The sequence below is a fragment of the Solanum lycopersicum genome, chromosome 1 (genome assembly GCF_036512215.1).
Source record: "Solanum lycopersicum chromosome 1, SLM_r2.1".
NCBI classification, from domain to species: domain Eukaryota; kingdom Viridiplantae; phylum Streptophyta; class Magnoliopsida; order Solanales; family Solanaceae; genus Solanum; species Solanum lycopersicum.
Genome location: NC_090800.1, coordinates 62,275,436 through 62,286,862, shown reverse-complemented (window position 1 = coordinate 62,286,862; position 11,427 = coordinate 62,275,436). Strand labels below are relative to the sequence as shown.

At 36.6% G+C, this 11,427-nt stretch overlaps 2 protein-coding genes across 2 annotated transcripts; one reads left to right on the top strand and one right to left on the bottom strand.

The window, feature by feature from the left end:
• The first annotated feature begins 2,576 nt into the window (after window positions 1-2,576).
• LOC101259072 (pentatricopeptide repeat-containing protein At3g48810) lies at window positions 2,577-6,216 on the top strand. The gene is made up of 2 exons (XM_004229050.5): window positions 2,577-5,207; window positions 5,829-6,216. Exon 1 carries the CDS (start codon window positions 3,056-3,058, stop codon window positions 5,045-5,047), a length of 1,992 nt encoding a protein of 663 aa, XP_004229098.1. The 5' UTR covers window positions 2,577-3,055; the 3' UTR covers window positions 5,048-5,207; window positions 5,829-6,216.
• Window positions 6,217-6,751: 535 nt separating this feature from the next.
• On the bottom strand, window positions 6,752-9,396 carry LOC101245198 (ribosomal protein S6-like protein). The gene is given in 5 exon segments (NM_001346830.1): window positions 6,752-7,308; window positions 7,810-7,887; window positions 8,722-8,778; window positions 8,866-8,920; window positions 9,089-9,396. Coding segments are annotated over 5 exon segments (918 nt in total). The 5' UTR covers window positions 9,353-9,396; the 3' UTR covers window positions 6,752-6,844.
• Window positions 9,397-11,427: the final 2,031 nt, after the last annotated feature.

Genomic DNA, 11,427 nt, shown 5'->3' with positions numbered 1-11,427 from the left:
TATGCATTCCCAGATAACATGTATGTTGACTTACTCGGTACTTTAGTGCATTTTAGAATTTTATTTAGTTGAAAATAGACTTAGCATCGAGTTACACTAGGGTTCATCATACCCTCACAGTCCCAAAAATATGTGCCAACGCAGGTTTAGAAGTCCCTTTTGTTGGGCACTAATTTTAGTGATCACGCCACAGTCATGTGGTTTATGTCGGCTAATAGTAGCTCTCACAATCATACCTTCTGTTTAGCTCAAATTATTTATATTGGCTAATAGTTGCTCCCGCAGTCATACTTTTATTGCATTGACCATGTTATCAAGTATTCATTTCAGTAGTCAGTTAAGCATATTAGCTACATGATTAGTACTTGATTATTGCATTTAGCTTGGCTAGTTACATTTTAGTACAATCTATTTCTGTGCTGATTATTATAATACTCAGTTATATCATTGTTCATCTTAGTATCTATATCTTGCATGATCTGTACATTTCAAGTACTTACTAATACTTTGTGCTATATCATTTTATGATGTAGTTTCATACACTCAGCATCCAATTCACGCTTAATTTGATTTTCAGCCTATACTCAACAACTTCAGTGACGAGTCCTCATGGTTCATGTTTCTTTATGCTTTCGGTCTAGTTAGATTATTGTAAATCCTTTTACTATTTTTAGAGTTCGCTGGGGACTTATCTAGGTTGCTCAATATTAGAGGCTTTCAAACATAGACTTAGTGTTCGGTTGTTTTCGGGTAGTTTACCCTGAATTTTAAATTATATTTTCATTTAAAATCCTTTAGTTTCGACTCAATTTACAGTTATGCTTCCGCTTTCCTAGTTATATTTCAGTATGTTTGTGATATGTTAGACTCAGGGTTAACTTGAGTCACTTGTGATCCTAGGTCTTGTGTTACATTTAGGGGTAATGTAGGGCGTGACAATAACCTTTTGCTTCATCCTAAAGTAAATAATGGTGGATGTTTTTCAAATTTTGAGGAAAGAATTTCTAAATTATGTAAAACCTAATCATTGTCTCGTCTCATATTTGGATCTCAACAACTACACCATCCAAACAAATGCATTACAACTAGATCTCATACCCACCTTCGTTATTATTATAGGAATTATACCACCCCCATACCACCACTATTCACTCTATAATTCGCCATATTCGATGAAACCGAAAGCTTGCTATCGAAGCTTACAAACATCCCTACATCTCCATGCCACCAAATCGCCAAACCCCATTATGTTCCCTTTATTCCCGTTGCTCACACCACCAACTCCAACCATCGAGCCCACCAAAAAACAACCCACCAACACAAACCTAACACCTAAACCACATCTCTCGAAAAAAACCTCAACAACTCTAGTGAACTAGATCTACACCACCCACTACTCATTCTCTCTTTCTTGTAATTTACGAAGAAACTCTTATCAAACTACCAACATAATATATTCAGACCCGAAGCAAACTATGTGGACATATAAGAATAAGTAGAGTCTGGATCAAAAAATACAATAGTGGGTCGATGATAAATCAAAATGATACCTGTGATAACAATATATGAAGCCTCAGCCTCTGGCCTACCCAAAAAATCATAATAGTGAGCACGATCGTCTTTAGACTGTGAACCTTCTCGACTACCACCTCAACCAGAATGGGAACCTCTACCTGATTGAGAATCACATCTGCCACTCTGTAGACCTCCCCTAGTTGGAGGTTGTGCAATCCTGAAAGTCGAAGCTTAGAACTCTGTTGCGAGCTACACATCTGGTCTTAAGGAAATCTCTCCCAAGTGCCCCATATAGTCACAGTCAAAACACCCTTACGAGGCATAGACTGATGAAAGGACCCTGAATGACCAAAATACCCTTTACAACCTAGATAAACCTTGTGAAGTATGCACTGGACTCAAATAACTATGCTAGCATAATCAGCCTCAAATGTTGGTATATAATAGCATGAATTGGTCTGCTAGACTGAGAATGATAACCTCTCCCCGAGTAACCCCGACCTTTAGGCGGAGCACTACCATAGTACCTAAATGACGGGCCCTTTTTCCTCACACTGCTCAAATAGCTCATGTCAAATCATTTCTAACTTCTCAGCAGTATCTACCACCTTATGGAACGGAATACCAAACGAAATAACCTGAGAAACTCCCCAACGAATCGGAATATCAGCCCATTAACAAACCTTCTCACCCTCTTAGCTTCGGTGGAAAGTATCATCTAGGCATATCTAGCCAATGCATGAAATTTATCCTTATATATTGCGATTGACATATTATGTTGTTGTAAACCCTCGAACTCGACCCTCTTACGCTCCCTCTTACTACGTGGAACAAACTTTTTCTAGAAATATCCGAGTAAACTAAGTCCATTATAGTGAAAGGGATCATCCATATAGCCTACTACAAATAAAAAAAATAAACGTTTAGAAAATTTTATATCATTAAGAAAAAGAATTGAAACTAATAGAAATAAAATAATTAAAACGAAAAAACAAATATATAAATTAAAAAATAATATAACTTGTAATTAGGAATTTAGTGTCTCTCCCAAAGAATTAAAAAGTGTAATCATCTTTATTAATCGAATACAATTATTTGTTAACCAAGTAATTACATGTCCAACCAAATAAGTCAAATAATGTACCTACACACAGTTACATAAAAATTTCAGGCCAAACAAGGCCTGAAAATATATTTCAGAACTAAAAATAGCTGTATTGATAATTCGGGTCGTGAAACTACCGAGTTCGGACCGCCGACGCCATTAACAATCCCTGCGTTCCCCTGCTTGCCGGAGAACTACCAGGACGGAGTGAAAATCAGTAATTCTCTTTCAATTTTGTTTATCCAGTGCACCATAGGTATAATTTCTCTACCGGGAAACTCATTATCAATTTCTTTGTTCAACAATAATCACTCTCCACATATTATCCCCAATTAATCGCTCGGATTCTTTTTTAATATCCAGTTGCTTCTTAATTCCCCTTTTTGGGTTCTTTCTTTCGTGTAAGTTGATAAAAATTGTGTCTTTCACTGTACTATGTACTTGAAAGATGGATGTTCCTTGTTGTTGAAAGTCCAAAAAAGGTCTCTTCCTTTAATCCTCAACAATGTAAACGCAAGTTTCAATGTTGATCAATTTAATGGTGGTAAAACTCCCGTTGAGCTCAAAGAATTTGATGTATTAAAGAGATTGAAATATGATGAAAATATTTCAAATGCTTTAGAGTATTTCAAATGGGTTGCTAATTCAACATTTTTCAAGCACACCCCTTTAACATATAAAATAATGATGGAAAAACTTGGGCAACACCAGGAGATGGATAGTGTTCAATACCTCTTGCAACAGATGAAATTAGAAGGTATTAGTTGTTCCGAAGATATATTTATCAGTGTGATTGATTCGTATAGGAGAGGTAACACAGCAGAGCAAGCATTGAAGACATTCTACAGGATACAGGATTTTGGGTGTAAGCCTACAGTTAGGATATATAATCATCTGTTAGATGCTTTGCTTAGTGAGGATAGGTTTCACATGATTAATCCTATTTATAATAACATGAAGAAAGATGGGGTTGTTCCCAATGTGTATACTCATAACATTCTTTTGAAAGCATTGTGCAAGAATAATAGGGTAGATGGAGCTCTGAAGTTACTCATGGAAATGTCGAACAAGGTGTGTTCTCCTGATGAAGTGAGCTATACAACAATTGTGTCTTCCTTGTGTAAGTTTGGTAAAGTAAGAGAAGCCAGAGAAGTGGCCATGAGATTCACTCCCACTGTTCCTGCTTATAATGCTCTGATAAATGGGCTTTGTAAGGAATATAATACTAAGGAGGCAGTTGATTTGTTGAATGAGATGGCTTACAAGGGAGTTGATCCTAATGTCATCACGTACACTACCCTTTTAAATGCATTTGCTGACCAAGGAAATATTGGTCTTTCTTTTGCTATGCTGAGCAAGATGTTTGTTAGTGGCTGTTCTCCAAATATTCATTCGTTTACTTGTTTGATTAAGGGAAATTCATTATTGGGACAATGGTATGAAGCTCTTCATGTGTGGGATGGTATGATCAAAGAGGGAATTTTGCCCAATGTTGTAGCATATAATGCACTTCTTCATGGTCTGTGTTTGGCTGGTAATATGAATATGGCTCTGTCTGTTTATAGTGCAATGGAAACAAGTGACTGCCTTCCAAATTCGACAACCTACAGCACCCTCATTGATGGATTTGCCAAATCCGGAGATGTGATTAAAGCATCTGAGATATGGAATAGGATGATAAATCATGGTTGCCATCCAAATGTTGTTGTATATACATGTATGGTTGATGTACTCTGCAGGAATTTCATGTTTGAACAAGCTTACAGTCTTCTAGATCACATGGTAATAGAAAATTGCCCACCAAATACCATTACTTTTAACACATTTATCAAAGGTTTGTGTTGTAGTGGTAGAATTGAATGGGCAGTGATGCTATATAATCAAATGGAAAGATTTGGTTGCTCAGGTAATACTACCTCATATAATGAGTTGTTGGATGGGTTGTTCAAATGTAACAACCTGACGGTAGCACTTCAGCTTGTTAGGGAAATGGAGGAAAAAAATATTGAATTTAATTTAGTCACGTACAACACTATAGCATCTGGTCTCTGCCATATGGGGATGCTTGAGGAAGCCGTAAAACTTGTGGCAAAAATGCTGGTTAAGGGAATAAGACCTGATGTTCTCACGTTCAACATACTTATGAATGCGTACTGTAAGGGTGGTAAGGTTGAATCTGCAAAACAACTTCTGAATGCTATGAGTCAAGTCGGCTTGCGTCCAGGTTTCATATCCTATACCTGTCTGATAGATGGACTGTGCAGTTGGGTTGGTCTGGAAGCTGCAATCTGTTGCCTCCAGAAGATGATAAATGATGGCATTCCACCCAAGATATCGACATGGAATGTTCTGGTCCGTCATTTGTTTAGCAAGATTGGCTATGGAAGTGCACTAGAATATCTAGATAGTATATTGGCAGCAGACTGAAGGTGTGAACTTGCTTCATCATACTGGAATGATGAATATGCGTAAAAACCTTCACTATGGATATAAACGGCAGTAGTTGCAGTGAAAGAAATTTTACGATGGAGGGGTCCTTCGCCAGACCTGAATTGGCATTAACAACTTGTTTAGGCATATATGGCTAGTAAGAATCCCTCAAAAAGAGTTGTTTAACATCCTCTAATAATAATATTTTTGTATGTTTATTTACTATTGGTGTTCTCACCTTGTTGACCCCCAGAGTATCAGTTAATTTGACTTTTTCTATTAAATAGATTTTGCAGGTGAATCCTAATTTAATTTGCTGTTGATTAGAGGATTTTGGAGAACCATGAAAAGATATTGTAGGTATTAAATTGCTAATTTTTGCTAGGATATCATAAGCTTAAGCTTGTGAGTACAACCAAAATGCAGAATAGGTATTTTAAATAGTGTCTATTCTGAAAAATTAGACAGCTCTAGTAGCAGCAATAATATTTATAAGGTCATGATGCTCTGCAGGTACCTTTTAGTAATAGATCCCTCTGACTCCTAAGTCCTAACCCCTTTGCTAAAAAGGCTGTGTTTCTAGTGTCAGTTATTTTCTTGTTCTTCTTACTTGCTTATTGCTATCAGTCTTTTGTTGAATTGAACTAAAACCTTTCTAGTAATAGATTGCCACTGTTTTTATTCTGAAGATTGTTAGATGGAGCCTGACTGCATTTCTTTTACTGCATTTTATTATTTTGGCACTGATTGTAAAATTGTTTATTTCCTGTCTCTATAGTTTGGAAGAAGTTTCATGAGAAACCCTTGTCAAGGCTATCTTTTTGAGGTGTCCAAGGATTGACACAGGTCAGAACCGGGAACCAGACACATGAAATGGCAGCCATATTTTTGTAGAACACTGATCTTTTTGGCATGATTATTTGCAAGAGGCATTATGCATAGAGTGAGAAAGGGAGGTGGGTTTTGCTAGAAGAACAAAACAAGTCAGCGATAGAAAAATTCATCATAGGTGTTGGCTTATTCGGAAACACTATTTTTTTTTTAATCTTTTGGCCCTTTTTCCTGTTCTATCATGGGATATGTAACCTGAAATTCTGTTCTTGATTGCCTAAAGAGAACAGATGTAGTAATTCTTTTTTTCCTTTATTTCTGTTACAAGCTTTTTACCTGGTTTGTGTTTCACCTTTACGCATGGATTGTTTTCTTTTTCTGGCGTTGTTCTGTTAGTGGCCAGCTATTTTCAACTTTGCTGAAGTCTCCTTCTTCATCAAGAGTGAGTGAGAGATCCGTCTAAGAACAATAGAAGAGGGATATACCATCGAATTCGGATCTTAGAGAAGTCTCGATCTTCGTCCACACCTAGGACATAGATTCTATGTGCCCTAATGGATTGTGACAAGTCCTTGCTACTAGCACTGGCTTTCTCTTTGATTACTTTACTTCGCTCAGCTTCCTACTTTTGGTTAGAGCCGCCTCGGACTCCCCCGACAGCCCTAAGAGGAAGGAGTTGTCCATGGGATGGACAATGAAGTGTATCGATCCTCCCCGGCCTCTTCTCTTTTTAGTGGGTGAGGAGCTCTATAGTCCAGGTGCAGTTTTTATTTCTATCTATACATTTTCAGATATCATTGCTTCGATACGGTCTTTTACGTTGTTAGTACATACAGGACCTGTACAAAGAAATATTTGGGCTACACGATCCAGCTTTTATCTCGTGGTTGATAGATGATCTAATAGTGAACTTAAAAGTAATCAAAATTCTAAGATAGTGAACAAAATAAATTCAATTAGTTTTCACACACTCACTTTCCTTTTCCCCGTCTTGTGTGTATCAATTTGTCGACGGTTTCTACTGTTCCTATCATCTACATCGTCGTCAACATCCACAAGAATAACACCATCTGTATAATCATCATCATTAAATTCCATATCTATATCATCCTCACCCTCGAAATTGTCATCATCATAATCATCCATATCCTCTTCATTTTCATCATCTGTACCAGCACCCGTGGTATGGAACTCGGGAGGTGGAGGACAATCCTCTGTTTCTGCCTTGTCCCGCTTCATCACAAGATGTCGAATGACTCTCTCATCTTTGTCAAGCATGCTCTTGAAATCATTAATCCATTTGGCTTCCAACTCAAAATTCATCAAAATGTAATGAGCTCGTGATGCTTTCTGAATCTTATATGCCAGTCTACGCATACCCCAATCACTGAATCTCCACAACCTCCCTTTCTTCTCTTTCAAAAATTCTGCATTTACAAATAAAAATTCACAAATTTCACGGTTATTTAGCCACCATATAGAAATAGAAATGTAAATCACCGTGAGAAAGTGCTGGTGATTGGTAAACCAAAAGCGCCTCCATTGGGAGGATTAATGGGGAGTAAGGGAGCAGAACTGTGGTTGCTACATCCTATCTTGCTCGGACTCTTCAAATATCTAGACAGGTGCGTGTTGGATACTCCGGAAGTAGTGCATTTTGAAGAACCCAACACGGGTGGGGCAAAATTTTTGGAGAGTCCAAGCAACATAGGCTACATCGTCCAGCAGATTGGAACCACTTCTGAGATACTAGATTCTGACATCATTTCACCATTCTCAGCTCTTCCGAAAAGGGCATGAGGTGTCATACAACAATAAACCCAGTGTAATCCCACAAGTGGGGAGCTTAAAAAAAAGACTTGGTAAACTCATTTGACAGCACACAGCAAAAAAACCGGATGTTTGATATATGAAAAGGGAAAGCTAACCTTGAACATTAGCATTCACACTCTCAACCTCATCTTCACGATCCTCATGAATCAGATACACCACTTCATAGTGTCGCACTGTACACAGAAGGAAGCCAATAAATAGTATAAACTATTAACCGAAACGAAAACAACAAGATCCATAACAATACTATTCTTCCTGCACTTTCAATTCCATTTAGTGAGTAAATCATCCTGTATAAGCAATATTAGCAAGAACTAATGAGACAAGGCATGCTACTTTAGTCAAAAACAATCTTAGCTCACGAATAGACACAAAATTTTCCTTAGTTCAATAAAACACAATCTAAACCTTTCCTTTGGCTTACTGCTAAGCCACACAGATGTTATTGTACAGATGACATGTTGCACAAAATCCGAAATACTAATTCACAACACATTTTTTATCCACTAGGAAATTTATGAGAATTCCAACATAATTATTTCAATCAACTAATCAACTACTTTTTTTTATGATCGTGCGGTACACGCCAGCTTTCGCACGCCTCGACTAATTCCACGGGATAACTGCCACCTCTCACCACTATATACCAAGTAGACCTCATGACTCTCAACCTCTTCATTGACCATTAGGCCATAACCTTAAGTGCTCAAGTACTTGGGATTAGTAATATAAGTCCTCTATGTTTGGGCACGTTTCATACAGATACTGGTCTTTGAAACTAGAAGGTTCTCCAAATCACACAGTTATCTCTACCAAAACCTAATGTAAGTATAACCATAACATTATTACAACTATTTGTTATCGCCTATATGAACCCTTTGATCCCACCATCCATTTTAGAAAAAGTAATATGCACAAAAAAAAAAGACAACATATCCAGCTACCATGTATAAAGTTTAGGGTTTCTCTATTCAAGATATGAAGCTCATAACATGATCCGTACTTACTCTGTTCCACATTCAGATCACTTTCCAACTGCAGATTTAGAGCCTCAAACAGTTCCTCTGCAAATTAGACTCAAAACGTTTAGTGACCTCAGCCTCTAAAGAATCCACGGAAAGTAAGACAGTATTGAGCAAATAATGGCTTACCCTCTTCAGCATCTGCAAACTCAGGTACAAGTCTACCATCTTCTTGGACCTTCCTCTGCAGAATTTAAACAGCAACTTGTCAAAGTAAAAAGTGTTCAAATTAAATCAGAACTCACACAAAAAATCAAAAGAAAATTGGACTTAAGAATGAAGAGCCTCAGAGATTGTTCAGAATTGGGGATAAACAAACAAAAATTACAAAATGGGTGTAAGCAAAAAGTACCTCTCTAAGGAGCACAGCTTCGGGAAAAGGACCAGTGGCTTCATCAGGTTTAGGAATAAAGCTGTGGGAGTCAGATTTCTTCTTCTTCTTGTTTGATGCTGAAACAATAACAGAGGGAATTCGGTTGTTCTTGTGGGGAAAATATAGGAAGAAAGAAGGGTGCCCACTTGCTGAAACTGAAGGATAACATTTACAAGAAGAGGAGGAAGAGGAGCTGAGCAACTTCCCGATATCAGGTGAAGAGGTAAGAAGGAGGGACTCCATTTTTGGTGAAGGAGCAGAGGGGATAGGATTTTGATTTTTGAGCTAAACTCTTACAAGGGTTTTTCCTCTCATTTATATCTATTTCATATTTCTATATTCACTTCCTTTCTTCTTTCTTTTTTTATTAAATCATTTTTTCTTTTAGGAGATTATGAAAATCAGTATGAATTAGGGTGTGTTTGGCGGGTAGGAAAATGTTTTTTATGGAAAATGAATGGATTTTAACTTATTTTCTTATATTTGATTGGTGAGTAGAAAATATTTTTTGCAAATTATTTTTTAGTGTTTGGTTTGTGAAAGAAAAACATTATAAAAAGAATATCTTTTTTTAGAAAGTTAAAAAAATATTTTTGACCCGAAACTAACCTCGATAATTGATCTATTACATGACCCGACAAGCGAACTATGACACACCCCTGACTACATGTCTGAAATTCGACCTTCGAGATATGATCATGACTTCGACCTAAGACACGACAATCAGATTGGGTCGGATATCTAATTCAAAACCTGACCTCAACATTCGACCTTAACACGATCTATCAATTTAATTCGACTTCAACACTCGATTCGAGACCAAAGATTTAACTTTCAAGTCAGAATTTCGACCCCAATTTTTGAATCTGGATCAAATCATACTCGACTCAGGCCCTAATTTTCACGCGTTCGTTGACAAAACCGCCGTAGGAATTCCTACTTTTCAATAGAGCGGAGGCGAACTGATCAACGAGAAAGAGGCCCTACTCACTACAAACGAATACACCACAAGATTGAACTGCACTCAAACTCAGATTAAAATTTTATGGGAAAAAAGATATATATACCCCCGAACTATCGAAAATGGTAAGTATATATCCTTCGTTATATTTTTAGTACATCAGTTCCCTTACTGTTCAAATTTTAGAACGTATATACCCTTTATAATAACGATAGTACACATGTCTTAATCCTATGAACCCGCTATTTATTATTTTTTTTCAAAATTTAAAAGCCCCACCCAACTTAATTTTAGAAGGGCTGACCCATCAGTGTCCTCCTAAACTTGGCACGATATTTCACTTAGATACCTTAACTAAAGAATTTTTATTTTTTGTATGTGTCACTTTAACACTTTTTGCACAACTAGAGTGTCGCGTAATTTTCACTGATTCAAAGCGTGTAACATCAAATTTCGTTTGATGTGGCGTCATCAACGGTAATATTACTCCACATCATCTATTTATATTGATTTTACCCCAATTGTACCCCAATTTCTCTGATCTTTTCCAATTTCTACCTTCTTTTTCAATTTCTCTCCTCTTCAGACTTTCTTTAATTCTTGGCCCATTAATACTTTCATGTCGAGCTTCTTCAATTCTTCCATCACATCTGTGTATGAAGATCGACATTGTAGGTGTGGTAATGAAGCACTATTAATGACTTCATGGACCCAATTAAATGCAGGGCGTAGAATTTTTATTTGTAGAATTTCAAAGGTAAAATTCTTGTTTTCGTTACTTTTTTAAAGTCAATTAGATGATTAATTGTGTTTGTCTAATTTTTTTTAATTTTTTTTTTATAGAAAATGAGTGGTTGTGACTATTTTCTTTGATATGAAGATCGACACCCTCCACAAGCAAACAGGGTAATGTTGGGATTGTTGAAGAAAGTCAATGCTTTTGATGAAAAATTAAAGCGAGTAAGAAATATATTTATTGTTGGTGTCGTTGCTACCGGGTTGCTAATGTTTGGACTATGAAAATTGAAGGTTAATTGTTACTGTTCTAGAGGTGTTCGGTCTAGTAGTATTTTGATATTGTATTTGGTGTTCGATCTAGTAGTATTTTGATGTTGTTGTTGCTATAAATTTTTGATTAATTGTGCATTTTGGATTCCATGTTCTAGTAGTATTTTGATGTTGTTGTTGCTGTAAAAATTGATTTTTGACTATATACAAATCTCATATTCGTTCTCACAATCTAACACTAAAAACAAATAACCAAATTACACAATTGATCATATTCCTCACAATGTAACACCCAAATTACACAATACGTCTAATGAGCTCAAAGTTAGCATTATCCTACATACCATTC